Here is a 15,785-nt window from a genome sequence, read left to right as displayed (position 1 = left end):
CATGTACCCCAATGGATCACCATGTGCAGCCACTGGTCTGCACACTTTAGAGAGCACTGCCTTAGCGAGTTTTGGTCCATGCCAACGCACTTGCTTTCCAACAATATCACAGTGCAGATGACTGCAGAGACAAAGGACTGTTCTAAGTAGGCAGCTCGGTTGCAAGCATGATGCCTCAGTGAGGAAGAGTTTAGATGTTTTTAAAAGAGCCAGGCTATGGCATTTGGCCTCATGGCTAACCATGACCTGTCCTTTTTAATTCTGTAACACCGATACAGCAACCTGTGACTTCAAGAGGGACAGAATCACACCCATTAAGTGTGTAACATGCATACGCCACTACTCCAGGACAGAATAATAGTTTTCATAGCTGTTCTTCCTTGGTCTCATTAAAGAGAGTACCTTAAGTTCCATTAGCTCTTGCGTATTAGCTGGAGTACTAAGGGCTTTTTCTGATATTTTCTCAAATTCATTGCAGAGTCTGAAAAACAAATAAATAGTTTGACAGGTTTGTTTTGTTTTAGTCACCCTTAAAAAAAATCACATACATTCATAACAGCAAAAATTAAATTATCGTATGTTTTAAGTTTTATGAAGTTCAGCAGTGGAAGCAAAACTAAACATATTTCCAAATACTTTTTCAGTTTGATTTACCTCATGCTTCTATCTTGATGATCCTTGAGCACTTTGGCAGTAATTTTTTCACAAATATTATCTGCTCGCCTTGCCAAAGCATTTATTAATTCATCACATTGCAGTTCAAACATTCCTAGATGGAGATACTGCAACACAAATTTAAGTTACCCAAATGTTGAACAACTTTTGCCTATAATCTTTCGCTATCTTTAGAGTAACTTCAAGGCCCTCACCTAGGATTTCAATCAAGACAAAAAAGGTTCTTAAAACTTTCCAGTGAAGAAAAGAAAAACATAGACACCTATGAATAAATCTTCTCTTTGTGCATGTGGAACTGTAATTAAATCTTACTTCTACCCCTTTTTACCTTGACAATCTACTGCGTCACGCAGGAAGAGGCAACAATGAATGTTGCCTGATGACATTACAGAATTTGAGTTACACCTAAAACACAGCAATCTTGTTTTTCTCTTAGAAAAACAAAGATATGTGATACTGCTCAGGATTAAAACAAGGGGCCTCTGCCTCGCAGTGAGTCTCAGAATCCAGTGATTTCTTTGATTAGTGGGCAAGTGAGCTTAACTTCCATACACAGAAGCCCTTAAGACTATTAAAGTACTTGATTCTCCAGAAGTTTGTGCTTGAATGCAAGAAACAATTTATAGAAAATCACTTAAAACGTCAAGTTCTTTTTCAGAATGTGAGCACAAAGAATTTTTACTGTTGAACATCGTTATAGAGACAAAAAGAAGAGGATCGCATTATGGATCACCTCACATATTTAGATGCTTGGAGGGAATTTTGTGGTGACCAGATACACACTAGCGTTGGTAATTTCACTTTTGGAAGGAGGACGCTGTGAAAACCTTCATAAGTCTCCCAGTGAATATCTACTGGGTGCTCCAAAAGTAATGCCTCCTGCCCTATTAAACTAGCTCACAACATCAGAGGGAATTGGTGGTGGTATGGTAGTAGAGGTGGAACTTTCCTACCAGTATCCCATTACATGCTGCTGCCAAGTGACAGATGGCAGCAGAGGGCCAGTCTGACAAAATGGCATCTGAAACAAAGGCATGACACTGACTTCCTCCATTCAGAATATTTGTACTTTATAATTTTCTCTATCAGAAAGTGTTACTGTACTCTTTGTACCTGTTGTTTCCATGGGAATAAACAGGAGTGACTGGAAGGACCTACACTATAAAAAGCACTCCATACTTCACTGAAACAGGGCAAACACAACCCAGAAATGCTAACTTTTGAAAAAATGCTTACTTTTCTGAAAAGAATTCATTTATTTCACTTATCTCACATTGGTTATTATCATTTTGACTAAGTGTTCTCAGAGGAAGGAAAAAAAAATAATCAACATTCAAATTAGAAATATTTCATAACTTACCCTTTTAGAAGTGTATTTAATTTCCTTGCTGAGTTTCTGATACTTTATAATTTCTTCTATCAATTCTTCGAAAGTATGCTCCTCAGTCAGGAATTTGTCAGCATCTTGCTCAGCTTGCTTGTTTATCAGGAAATTGTACTTTTCATAAACCTTGACATGTTCGACAGGCGCAACACTTTGTTTGGTAATTTCATCTCTGATCATTTTCTTATGTTGATCCAAGATCTCATCAAGGACTACAGGTTTCAAAACAGCTGATGGAGACTCACGTTTAGGCTTTGGAAAAAAATAGAGAAATAGGATAAATGAATAAATACATAACAATCAGAAGGACACCATGCTTTCAGTTTACACTTACTTCTGTAGATCACTTATACCAGGAAAGATTAACAGGATAGAAAAAAAAAACATTTAAATGCTACTTCAATTTTCTTCTAATTAAAGATCTATTCAATTTTATTTATTTTTTCTTTTAAATACACAAATATCTACATATAGCTACCATGTTTTTTGAACGCTAAGTTACGGCAGTTTACCTCCAGCAAGTGAAGAATAAGAGCTCTTCATTCAGGGACTCAGAATTCTAAATAGAAGTCCATTCCAAATAAACTCATCAATAATTTTATTCTACACTGTCTTTACTCTTCCTGAACGATCAGCACAACCTCAATTTTGCCACCCACCAATGATTCAGTAACACCAGAAATGTAGAACACACTTTCCCTCAACCCCCCAGATGCTATTAAACCTTACTCTTGCGCATTTAGACATGCTTGAGATGCTAGTTTTCGTTTGTCTTTTTAAGGGTTATTGATTAGTGTTTTTATAAACAGTAGTACAGCTATTCAAGTTTCTGGCAAAACAGAAACTGCTTTAAAATAACAGTTTAGATTTTTTAAAGGATGGTCTATTCAAAAGGCTCTATATTTAAAATGACAAAATCTTTTCCAATGTCAAAAGGCCTTTTTACAGAATTCTGCAGAAACGTGTTAGAATTTGAATGCATCAATTTTGTCTATAGTATATAATACATTTGTAGTAGTTACTGTAGAAAGCAGCGCAGAAGAAGACAGCTGATGGCTTTTTTTTATTTGCTTACTAAACAGTAACTGGTTCTTTTAATTTAAAAAAAATAAAAATAAAAAATGATAACTTCAAAGAGTTTAAAGTATCACCAAAGCATATTACCGTGCTACTGTGCGGTCTGACTATTCAATACAATACTTGGGAACTAATTGTAGAACTAATGAGAAAACCAAAACCACAAGTATTGTGATTTCTTACCAACTCAGAAAATAATTTGGTCTCAATTCTTGGTATATCACTGACAGCATTAATCATAACAGTGTAAACATTCAGTAATGCCTCCTCATAGTCATTAAAGTCAGGTTCAAATTTAATACAGTCATTCTCAAGTGTAGCCCTCAGGATGAAACCAGGGTGTTCGTAGGCTCGAAGTGACGTCTAACAGGGGAAAACAGAAAAAGAAAAAAAGATTTAAGTGTTATTTAATCTAAGTAATGCAGAAAATGTCAAAGGATCATTAGGAATTACCCAGGACTTTAGCTGCAAATTACAATTAATAATCCTATTAAAAGTATCAGTGCAAATATGAAGTATGACCCAATAATAAATAAGTTTTTATGAACTCTAAGACGAATTACAGTTCTGTTTTTAGTTGACATAAGAAGTAACCTCTATACACCAGCCAATAATTCATTTAAAGTTGTTTGCACAAACTGATGCAAAGCAGTATTACAGCAGTAGCCCTTACAGTTGTAGGAATATATAAATACAGGTACAGCAGTACACACATCCATCATCTACCCCCAATCACTGTGGAATTATTTACCTTAAAAAAAGTATTATTTCAAATTTTATTTGCCCAACAAGAATCTGTTTGGAAAAATAAACTAGTCTGAGAAACAATGTGAGCTATATTTGCAGTAAATGGTGGAGTCTCTTGCAGTATAGATTCCTCTGTATCCCAGTACAAAAAGTTCTGTATGCTTCTGTCCCTGGTGGCATCAGTTCATTTCATACAGGACCTTTAATCTGGATAAGGTATCTCTTAACTTTTCTGTATCTCTGATATGTTCTAAAAACAATAAATTAGGAAACATAAGGAAGCATTCAGTCATCTTTAAGAAGCTTGGATAATGGATAATCATTGGGAAGCACAACATTAAAGAATGTACATGTGTTATTAACAATAACAGGAAACGGCATCATGGACATCAAATCTCGCTTAACTCAGAAGTATACAAAGTAACTTGGGGATGGAGGAGGAAAGAAAATCTGATACTCTACGCCCACAGTATGATTCATTACTTAGATTCACTGCATGTTTTTTTTCATATTATTTCATTTATTTCATATTATTATTTCATTATTATTCAATATAATCCGGAGCTAGAGGTTATTTGGATATTTGAGAGCAAGGATAAAGATTCAGTTGCTCTACAAATCATAAAAATTCAAGGAGAAATCTTTATCTTCACAATAGACATTGAGTATGTACAAAAGGAAAACTCTCTTCTTGCTTAATTTTTTGGGCTTTTTTTTTTTTTTTTTTTTTTTGCCAAAACCACAGAAAAGACATGTACTCACAGTACAGAGAAGATAAGTCTTCAACGTGGATGGAGATTTTGGAGGTAGCACTAGAACACTGCAAGATGTACATGGCATTTATACTAAAGAGTGTCTATTTTAAGCCTAACTTAAACTAAAAGCAGCATCTTCCTGTACGTTACCAGATATAAAACATCAGCATTTCCTTTCTGACCTAAGCTGCTTTGGTTTTTAACTCTATTTAATAAACACTGCATACATAAAATGCCACATCCTTTTTTCCCCTCAAGAAAGCAACTGAGACCAGAGTTCATATATTTTTTTTCCCTTTCCTTCCCTAAGGAAAACCAATGGGAAACAAATGGTAGGTACAAAGATAAGGGCGCTGACGGTAGAGGTGTGAGAAAGTACTTACTGCTGGTTGAACAATTAAATCTGTGAAGTCCTGAATTGATTGTAAAAGTAATTCTTGCAGATGAAGAGTCATTAAAGTGGCAGCACATCTGAAGAAAGCCTTTAATTTAGCACTGCTGGCACTGCTGGGTATTTGCTTTTTTTTATTAGCTTGGCAGTAGATTTTCTGCACTTCTAGAAGCCACCTAAAGAGAATACAATATTTCTCTAAGTTCTGCAAGTCACTAGTATTCATGAACCTATAGTTTTAAGTTAATTGCTGAATGCTTGCAATATGTGCATGAATAAAAGATGCTGCAGTATACCTGGCAAACTATAACCTATTTATAGCTCATGTAGTGGTACCTTTAAATTCAAAGTAATCGTGTATCTGAAAATGTTATCTACTACTCTGGAAACATACATAAAACAAAAAGTACCATGACAGAGAAATCCACTGGCTTGCATTAGTCTCCTGTCAAGTCTCTGTCAAGTCAACAGAAACTGAAACCCTTCATAGGCAGCATACTTAAGGCCCAGAGACTACAAAGATCTTTATCCATCTTTGTAACCTTAGCAGATTTTAGATGTCAAAGTTTCCCATAGGGAATTCTGCCCTGCCATTCTTACCCAAAATCGTGCTAACCTGGCTCTAGCACTGAAGAGAAATAGGAAAGATGAAAGCGCAGTATACAGTCTTACAACTGATCATGAAGGTGGACAGTGATAAGATAAGGGGGAATGGTTTTAAACTAAAACAGGGGAGGTTTGGGTTAGATATTCAAAGGAAGCTTTTCACTCAGAGGGTGGTGATGCCCTGGAACAGGTTGCAGAAGGAGGCATTCAAAGTCAGGCCAGATGTGGCTCTGCGCAGTTTGGTCTGTTGGTTGGCAACCCTGTACATAGCAGGAGGGTAGAAACTGGATGATAGTTGTGGTCCTTTTCAACCCAGCCCACTGTATGACTCTTCAGTCAAGAACACAAACATATTTTCAGGGTCAGAAAGAAATACATGCGAAAATAGGTGAGTCAGTTACTAACACAACCCCACAGACAAATGCTGAAATAAAAACTCTCCATACCATGGAGGGAAAAAAAAAAAAAAAAAGAAAAAAAAAAAGAAAAAAAACCAAGAAAAATTACAGCCCTAAATAATCAGGAATCGAGTAAATACAACAGCTGTTCTTCTTAATTAAAATCTAAAATAGTAAAAAAGCAGTAGTAAAGACTTGCAGGAAGCAACCACTGGGGGTTGGACTGGATGATCTTTAGAGGTCCCTTTCCAACACCTGCAATTCTGTGATTACTGAATAAAGATCAGATTCACATAAACAATACAGCATGGCTACAAATATCTAAAAAAGACCTATTAATTACAATGCTTCTGCTGCAGCAGAAAAAAAAATTGCCCCTCTTTAAGAAATACTGCTGGATGGATATACAAGCATTATGGCACACAGTTACTTCATTTTTCAAAAACCCCCTTAAGTCTCTAATGTCAATCATATCATTAATAAAACATTCTTTAGATGATGCTGGTTTAAAAAATGGTTATAAAGTGAGAATATACAAACAGAAATACCAAACTCATTACCAGAAGTTCTGCACAGGTATTGTTATTAACCTAATATTAGGACCATCTCAATTACTCCTATCCATAGGAGGCAGTTTCTTAATTCAATATAGGGATGGATTGAGTCTTATTACATTAAAATAACACCACAAATAACTTTTTAAAATGTCATCAATTATGGATAGTAGCAACACTGTACTTTTTCAATACACCTCTTCAGAATTAAGAATTACAGCTGTTTTCAATGACCTGAAAACAGGGAGGAAAAGGAACAGGGCAACTTTAAAAAGCAGACTCATCTAGAATAGCTCCAACAGTTCTTTGAAGAACAGCAATTAGATGACAAGTGAGTCCTCAAAACAAAAGCTTTTCTCAAAATAGACTAAAATACTGATCGTGTCCCACTAACTCCATTCCAATTCTCAATGAATCTGTGCCCTACAGGAGATAAAAAGCAAAACGCAACACACCACAATGCAAAACAAGAAAACACAAATCACAGTAAGCTCTATATTAACAAAAATATCTTCATTCACTGGCCTCAATGTGTTTCAAAACACTGCATTTCTTTCTTTAATACATAGTAGTAAGATTGGTCATTGCTTCTCTCTCTGCACCAGAATTTCAAGAACACCCAATGAAAGATTTCCCTTTAACTTAAAATATACAGATACACTGGATCATACTTCCTAGATAGAACAGCTTTGGATTTTCCAATTTCCTGGATGACTTTCATCTGGAAAGATGAAAGCTCCTGAGCGTCCCGTTTATTGTGAAATACTTCTGTGTCAAGAAGGCGTAAATTTCTGAAACAGAATATAACACGAACATTTTAGGAATATAGTCACAGTACCTTATTACTTTCTTATTTCTGTAGAAGTTTATTTCATATTTCAAATGTTATTTAAGCATTTATATTTTATTTTCAGAAATCAGCTTCTATTATTTCAGAAACACCAAACGTAAGTACTTCAATACTTACTTTACATATTATCTGAAATGGAGACAATAATCACTGCATTTGAGTACATTAATCAGTATTTTCAGAGCTGGAGTCCACACAAACATTTGATCCTATAGTGCACATGGGACCAAACACTAAAACTTCTAAACGTTCTGAACAGCAATCCTTCCTAAGACTTGGTGGATTTTTACAAATATTATGAAAGAATGTAGAAACAAAAATATTTATCTATACTGAGATTGGAAATAATTTTCAGTATTCCCATTTCTGAGTGAAAAAAAATATCATCAAACTTAGAAAAAGCTAAAATGACTATTTCAAGAATAAAAGTCTTCTTCAGACTTGTCAGAAGCAGAAAACTTTCCAATCTGTAAAGTAACAAAGAGAAAAAAAAAAAAAAAAAAAAAAAAAGGGGGGGGGGAAAGAAAAAGAAGAAGAAAAACAGGGGTGAAAAAAGGGCTTAGAGAACATAAGACTTATAGCAGCCCCATTCTGGAGCATCTCTGTACAATGGACACAATGGCACAAATTGTAGTTTCAGTAGAACAGTTATAGAAACAAAATGACAGACAATCACAAACTACCAGGTCTAGATGGTTTTCCATCCAAGTGCAAAACTAACAATCGAACCACCATTTGTAGTTTCTTGCTTATTAACGCCTAGATGCAAGAGGAAATAAGATGGCAAAGGTGACTTCTTTTCATTTTCCTTAAATTGTTCCCTGTGATTTCTGGGGAATTACGGATAAGAAATGTATTTGGGAAAAAGGCGTTTGAACAAAGCCATAATGTTCACAATCCGTATTCAGACATAGATACTGTAGCTGTCCCAGATTCTGTAAGGTAACCTGGAAACCTGAAGATATTGCCATCAACTATTTCCTTACATAGACTCTGAAATCACTGAGCACCTGAAAACCTAAGAGGATACTGACAACACTTACTTAAATGAAGTCTCCCATAGCTTCAGAACAGCTAGCATTGAAGGATTTATTGCATGCAGGTTTTCTCTCATGCGACAGTATGCTGAAATAAAAGACTTATTCCAGGGCTTTGGGACTACTGCCATTCTGAAAAGCAAAACAAAGCACAAACACGTAGGGAAAATAAAAACAAAGAACAAGAAACACAGTAGGATGAACACAACAGTTGTAAAAACAAAAATATGTGTATGTCTGCATTAAGATAACTGCTTTCCATCCAAAAAGCTTAGATAGATAGCTTAAGTAGCTCAGGAGATAAATCTGCTTATCTACTCATTATTCAGATATTACATACTCTGCCTTCAAATATTGGTCATTGCATGTTGAGACAGAGAGAAATACTGGTCTTTGGATTTTTAAGAGATCTGTAGCCTATTTGTGGTCCCTTATACTAATAAAGAAATGACATTATCAACAACTGAATACAAAATTTTCTGTAATATATTGAGTCTATGCTTACACATAACATTCATTTGGTCAACATTCATGAACATAGAGTCCTTTTACAAATCCACTTGGTCTGCCTGCTAACTTTTAAGAACATAAATCTATTTTGGTGGAGGCTTTTCAGTATACTTATAGGGTGATTTTCTTCTTTAAAAACTTAAACAGAGTCTTTTGCCATTTTCTGCAGACAACAAAATTTTACTATTAAAATACCGAGTACTGCTATTGAAGAAATAGACACTGCAACCTTTACTATCTTTGTTTTGATTTATATCACATCATACACTCGTAACTACAGTTTTTCACAGAACCACACAATCCCATTTAGGAATCAACCTACATAAAAACATCGCTTATGTCCTCGATTGCTTGTAAGTGTTCGATATCTCTCTGAATGCGTTCTTACAAGTGATATCACAAAATAGAGTACAATACTTTCACCTGCCTCAGATCTTTCTACTTTTCATCAAACCTCATATTAATAAGGAGTTTCCAAGGAAAGGAAAAGGTTATGTAGATATGTGAGCACACAGACTCCACCTCAGAGAGCTATGGATCTACATGAACAACTTTTTCCTCTTTAAGTGGCTTCTGCATATTCACGTTGTGAAATAACCTTCTAAATGATAATGTCTTGAAAGAACTGCAGCAATGAAGCCGTAATTAGAATCTAAAACACTGCTTTGTCATACTGAACTTCAGGCTTGGACAGCAAGTCTGATCAGAGATACTTCCTAAATCTGCAAGAAAAACTAGGAAAACTGCACAAACAAGGTACTGGTAATTCTGATATAAAACTTCTATCCACATCTGAGTGAGTCTGTATCCCACAGCAGGTTTTTAAAAAAATGGCTTTGGGAAGTTAAAATACCTTGCTAAATTTCTACATCTATCTGACATTTCTCTAGAAGAAAACTCTGTATTTCAAGTGCTGTTAATGAAACAAAACTGTTTTGTCAGTGACTATTGTAGTAAGACAATGTTATACTTTGAGTTTAGTATGCAAGCATACGACATCAGCTTAAATGAAAACTACTACGATGTCCTATAAAATGACAGTTCCTAGCAGGCATTGAAGATCTACAGTCAGAACCTGTAGGATGACCTCTTATCAGGGGATAAAATAACTGAGCAACACTACCTAAGATTATTCATTCCACAAGTTACTCTACATCACTGCTCTCTAGTCAGTCTTTTTGAATAAATGTTTTCTTACTCTGCACGATGAGGCGGAAGAGGTTCTTTCTTGTCGTCTTTTTCTCTGGGGTCTCTTAAAACAAAGTCAACTATGAAAGATGTTTAAAAAGAGAAGAAAAAAACAAAAATTAAAAAAAAAATAAGCTTAGCAAAGAAATAAAGATAAACAAAACGCCCAAATGGACACCTCAATGAAATAAATAGTTTTACCTGGATATACATGTAAAGAGATTTAGTACAAAGTTAGACAATTAAATAGAGGTTTAGAAAAAGGTATTTCTTTAAATTGTTAAAAGATGCAAAATACTGAGTAATCATAGCTTTTACTATTACAAAGGTAAGAAAAACACCACTTTCTTTTCATTAAAGTGAACCTCTACCATGTAGGAGAGTGCTTGACAGTAGCTCTCCCACTTACAACAGTAGTCCTCAACAGTGACCAGCACTCAAAGACAAACACTTCTAAGCATTATCAACTTGGGATAAAAGGAGTAAACGTTAGAAAACTACCTATAGCCTTTTTTACACTCAGTAAATAGTCTTCTTTCATTTCATCAGTCAGTGAACGTATGTTTTCCTCAAACGATTTCAGATGCTGTGGAATTAAAACTAAAACGTGATCTAGCCAGCTTTCATCCAGTGGGGCCACACTTGCTGTATCAATTCCATGGCGAATGTAATAGTAGTATTTCTGCAGGACAGAAGAAAGTGCTGGTTAAGTTCAGTAATAGATAGTAATTATTAATATGGGTTTCAGTGAAACATGGGCTTATCTAGTACAAATAAATGTCAAGTGCTTTTCTGTTTACATAATTCTGCCACTGCATCAACCATCTTGTCTATATTTACAATAAATAACCGGCACCATTTTAAATGCAATATCCTTGAAAACAGCCTTTACCTACCGCAATATCCTGCTCTATTGATGTAGAGGAATCTGCTGTTGGAGACTGGGATTCATCAGCAATGTCTTCCTGCCTGACATAAAAGCAAAACAAACAAACAAGAGTGCATCACATTCTTTAGATACCTTCTACTGGCATTAGCACTATGTAGCCATCCAACACATCAGCTATGAATAAGCAGCACAAAACAAGAGTGACTGGCAAAACATAACAAAGAACACAAAACACTGATTCAGAAAGAACACTGAAGCATGCAACCAAGTCTGTAAACAACCTGCTAAGGTTCAGATTTTAAAGCCAGTGGTACAGTTCATTGCCACATGCATATTTCCTTTTGATTTGTAATCCTCGCATTTTTGAAATTACTATAAAAATTGGTCCATCTATCAATATTTCTCAAGGATCAGTAAACTCACAATATGATGTTAACAAGAGCACTTCTGAAACGTTCCTGGGTCTTTTTCATGTGACTGTTGCCCTGCAGTTTTGAAGTTGATGGCTCGGCTTCATCATCTCTGGAATCCCGTACCTTCAGTCTCTTGCATCTCGCCTTCAAATATTCTCCTTGCAGAAAGCACATGTTGATATTGAGTTTTAAAAACAGTTCAAAATGCAGGACACGTTTTCATATGTTTCTGAAAGATTTTCTTTAGTAGTACCGACTACTGTCAACCTTACCAGACGGGTACTCATTTGTTACACAAAACGTATCTGGCGTATCATCTTTCCATTCTTTACTCAGACGGAACAAAGGACAAGTCTGCTGCCATGGAGCATGGGACATCGCCTGAAATAAGTATTTTGTGTTTTATTTTCACACTAGTTGTAGGTGCTACTGGCACTTCAAGTTATTTTAAATACAAATAAATCGATAAAAACATAACCTAATACATAGTAGGAACAAGACAGCATAAAAATCATACAGTAAATTACTACCTACATGTTGCCCTCAACTTCAACATATCCAGCCCAGGAGAGATGAGCACACTAAACTCACATGCAAATACTCGCATACCCTCTTGTTTTACACTTTAAGCATCTAAACATTTCTTCAAATATTCTACCTTCAATGTTTTGAAAATATTGAAACATATTTCCAAACACTTAAACGTGAATGATACAAGTACATAACGCAGAGAACTTGCACATATTACACTTTAGTATGGTCTGAAAACCTTTATGTAACTCTGCCGTGTATGTACTTGAACATGAGAACTTATAAAAAACACAACCAAACTACCTGAGGTAGCTGTGGTATTAAGTTCTCCATTCTTCCTGCAACCTTCCTTTTGACGCTTGGAGTGGCCTTGGGAAAAATCACAAATATATTAATTATTACTAACATCAGACTTCCAGCCATTCTTAATCTTCTAAGCAAGATATAAATCTGCAAGGCTGACCCCCTCAGCATGAGAAAGAAATGCTGGCTGTCCAACAGCACCTGCTGACCGTGCCCAGGATTCCAGCTCAAGGGTTTTAACACAGCACCTCACTGTAAGCAAACAAGACAGAGTATCTGTACAATCACTTAAAGCAGGCAAATATAAACACCTTTGGCTGCACTTCCATTTGTCCTCTGCTTCAGCCTGGCACCAGGGCCCAGCATCACTGCATCACCTCTCTTCACACAGATGCATTTGCAGTAAAGTAACACTACATCTATGTCACAGCTGTCCTTGTGCTTCATTTCTTGTGCAAGGATTGTAGAGCAGAGAACAGCTGCAGAACTTTGTGGTAGAGTGGCTCAGGTGTGCTCACACAAGTCACCATGCAGTGCAGCTTCTGTGCTATAGGACTCTCATATTGTAGACACTTACCTCCCCAACCACAAGCTGCACAAGTGGGATTTGAGCACTTTGAATTTGAGCTGTAGATGTTCAAGGAAGTGGCAGAGGGACACTGTGGGACATGGTTAGTGGGCCTGGTGGAGATGGGTCAGTGCTTGGACTGGATGATCTCAGATATATTTTCCAACCTTATTGATTCTGTGACTCTGCTCTCCATGGAACAGTTTCCTGCCTACACTCCATACTCCAGCCTCCCAACTACCCCATGACCCACTGGACACTGGTTTCTCAGCAGCTTTCTTACTGGACCTGAGAAAGCCACAGCAGCTGGTTCAAGCCCCAAACCATAACCCCGGGATTCCAACACCCCTGACACCACGCAGCTCCGGACAAACTCCGACTGGAAGAGCTCACAGCACAGGCGTCCCCCCTCTCCCCCCTCACCGGAGCTGCACCCCCTGCGCCAACCCGCACCCCCAGGAGGCGGAGAACGGCACCAAATCGCCCCGCAGCCCCGTACCTGCTCCGTGCCCATGTTTGCTCCGACGGGGCGCGGCCGCACTGAGACGCCGTTGCCCCGCAGCGCCGTGCGGGAGCGCGGCCGTTGGGAGCTCGCGAGCGCCGTGATACCGAACGTGGAGGGAGGATGGAACAGCGAGTTTTACCTGCGGATGGTTTGCGGGGTGGCGAGGTCCAGGTAATGCAGGAAGCGGCGTGGAGATGCAGCCAGAGCTTGTTCCGAGGGCTGCACTGCACGCACCAGGTACTGCCGGTGGAGCTGCAATTTATCGGCCGAGCGGTAGAGGGGAGGAAGCACAGCTTGCGGTGGATGAAGCTGTTGCAACTCATCTTCGGGTACAGAAAGCTGGATTTTAACCTCATCACTGAGATTTCTTTATTAACGAGGTTGGCTTCCAGGAGGAAGGTGGCGCTGCACTTCTGTGGCAGCTTGAAGGAAATAAGGGGGGCTTAAATTGTTCTGAAAATGGACAATTTTTGCAGCTTAAGCAGGAGTTCCTCCCTTGCTTTTCAATTAGCAGGTGGGTAAATGCAGCTGCTGTGCTGCCTTGAGTGTCCAAGTATGTGTAATAGAGCACAGCTGTGCTCCTTAAAGCAGCCTTAATCAACCCATGTGTGTGCGCTTACCTGGTCTGGCTTTCCATTGCAGCCTGTGACTCACTGTGTGTCTTACTATATTGTAATTTGTTTAATGATTTATCATCCTTGATCTTCACATCATTTTAAGAATAAAAACGCTGTCCTACCAAATGACTGATTCATTGAACGCATTTTAATGTGTTAAACCCACCAGCCAAGAATGTTCATGCCATAACTTACATACCTGCTTTGGATTAAAGAGTTTCATTGTGCTCTCATCTCTGGAGGGTGGCCTGGCAGTTCAGCTTTGTAATGTACCACTCACATGGTGAGCTTTCAATACACTGATCTATGTGGTATTTTTTCAGTATCAGTATTTTGCACGTCAGCCAGCTGCCAAGTTCTTAAGGCATGGGACAATTCCTTAAAACAAATACATTTAATTGCATGTTTTTATCTTGCCCCAAACTTTACAATATATTGTTCCAAGTGTAACTTACCTTATTTGGCAGGAGTACAATCACAGCTGTCTTGTTCGGAAGATGGACAGCTATCATACAATAGGACAAGGGGGAATGGTTTCAAACTGAGACAGGGGAGGTTTAGGTTGGATCTTAGAGGGAAGTTTTTCACCCAGAGGGTGGTGATGCACTGGCACAGGTTGCCCAAGGAGGCTGTGGATGCCCCATCCCTGCAGGCATTCAAGGCCAGGCTGGATGTGGCTCTGGGCAGCCTGGGCTGCTGGTTGGTGACGCTGCACACAGCAGGGGGTTGAAACCAGATGATCATCGTGGTCCTTTCCAACCCAGGCCATTCTACGACCATCTAGACTATGCATTTTCCTAACACCTCCTTTCTTAGATTAGAAAACCTTTAAAGGAAATATAGTACCCATCTTACAACATGTTACTGCTTCTTTTGAATGTAACTAGTTTCCTAAAGGCTTCTATTTTAGCCTTCTACTTGACAATTAAATGGATGTACAACAGTTAGTGCCCTAGGGGGCTCATCTTGGGGTAATAAGCATCCCATTAAAATTCACATGGCCATTCTGCAGAAGCCATTACAAAACATCACTTAACATCTTCATTAATTACCCGGGTGATGGGGCAGAATGCACCCTCAGCAAGTTTGCAGGTGACACAAAACTGTATGACAGATGGGGTAGTACTGCTATCCACGGGACCTCAGAAGCCTGGAGAAATGGGCTGATAGAAACCTCATGAATTTTAACAGGTGCAAAGCCCTGCATCCAGGGACAGACAGCCTGAGGTCCCAATATCCCCAACATCAGGGGCCACCCAGCTACAAAACACCTTTGCATGAAAAGGAGATGAGGTTCCGTTGCTGCAAAGTAGGCACTGGCTAGCATTAAGCTGAAGTCCTGCCAGCAGGTCAAGAGAGGTGAGCCTTCCTTCCCTCCCTTTCTGCAGATAGCAAAGCAAGCAGACATGGACAAGTAGACCACAGCTCTATGAGCAGGGAGGCTGGACCAGACGACCTCCCAAGGTCCCTTCCCAACACAGTTCTGCAAGGCTGTGAAAAAAAATGAAAAACACAGTTTTGAAAAGAGTAGGAGTTTATTGATTTAAATATAAAATGGTCACGAACTGCATAGAAACAGGTCTTCAGTCATCTTAAAATGTTACTCATCACTCACCGGATTATCTCTCCAGTCATGTGGCAGGAAGCAAGATGGGCTAAAAATTGTCTTCAGTGCACCGGTTTACCTTCAATCAAAGCGAGGCGTGCACAGTGAGATTGTTCAAATAAACTCAATGCTCTGATGCAAACAAAATTTGGCTTGACACAGACTTTGAATTTACACAAAG

At 38.1% G+C, this 15,785-nt stretch overlaps 1 protein-coding gene across 2 annotated transcripts in view; it reads right to left on the bottom strand.

Moving 5' to 3' along the window:
• The window catches only part of DNAH7 (dynein axonemal heavy chain 7), an 83,989-nt gene extending 70,328 nt beyond the window's left edge, over positions 1–13,661 (bottom strand). The window contains exons 1-14 of one of the 2 annotated variants that reach the window (XM_015867666.2): positions 13,521–13,661; positions 12,309–12,374; positions 11,747–11,855; positions 11,485–11,632; positions 11,069–11,141; positions 10,674–10,854; positions 10,183–10,252; positions 8,481–8,606; positions 7,259–7,378; positions 5,022–5,205; positions 3,320–3,499; positions 2,036–2,311; positions 655–782; positions 403–481 (exon numbers count right to left, since the gene is read on the bottom strand). In XM_015867666.2, the coding sequence (XP_015723152.1) occupies positions 403–481; positions 655–782; positions 2,036–2,311; positions 3,320–3,499; positions 5,022–5,205; positions 7,259–7,378; positions 8,481–8,606; positions 10,183–10,252; positions 10,674–10,854; positions 11,069–11,141; positions 11,485–11,632; positions 11,747–11,855; positions 12,309–12,338 (1,704 nt within the window). In that variant the 5' untranslated portion in view covers positions 12,339–12,374; positions 13,521–13,661. Of the gene's footprint in view, positions 1–402; positions 482–654; positions 783–2,035; positions 2,312–3,319; positions 3,500–5,021; positions 5,206–7,258; positions 7,379–8,480; positions 8,607–10,182; positions 10,253–10,673; positions 10,855–11,068; positions 11,142–11,484; positions 11,633–11,746; positions 11,856–12,308; positions 12,375–13,375; positions 13,481–13,520 lie in introns of those variants that run through there. The other variant, XM_015867665.2, reaches the window with a different exon arrangement.
• Positions 13,662–15,785: the final 2,124 nt, after the last annotated feature.

Source organism: Coturnix japonica, chromosome 7 (genome assembly GCF_001577835.2).
Source record: "Coturnix japonica isolate 7356 chromosome 7, Coturnix japonica 2.1, whole genome shotgun sequence".
Taxonomy (NCBI): Eukaryota; Metazoa; Chordata; class Aves; order Galliformes; family Phasianidae; genus Coturnix; species Coturnix japonica.
This window is presented reverse-complemented; position numbering and strand designations above follow the sequence as displayed.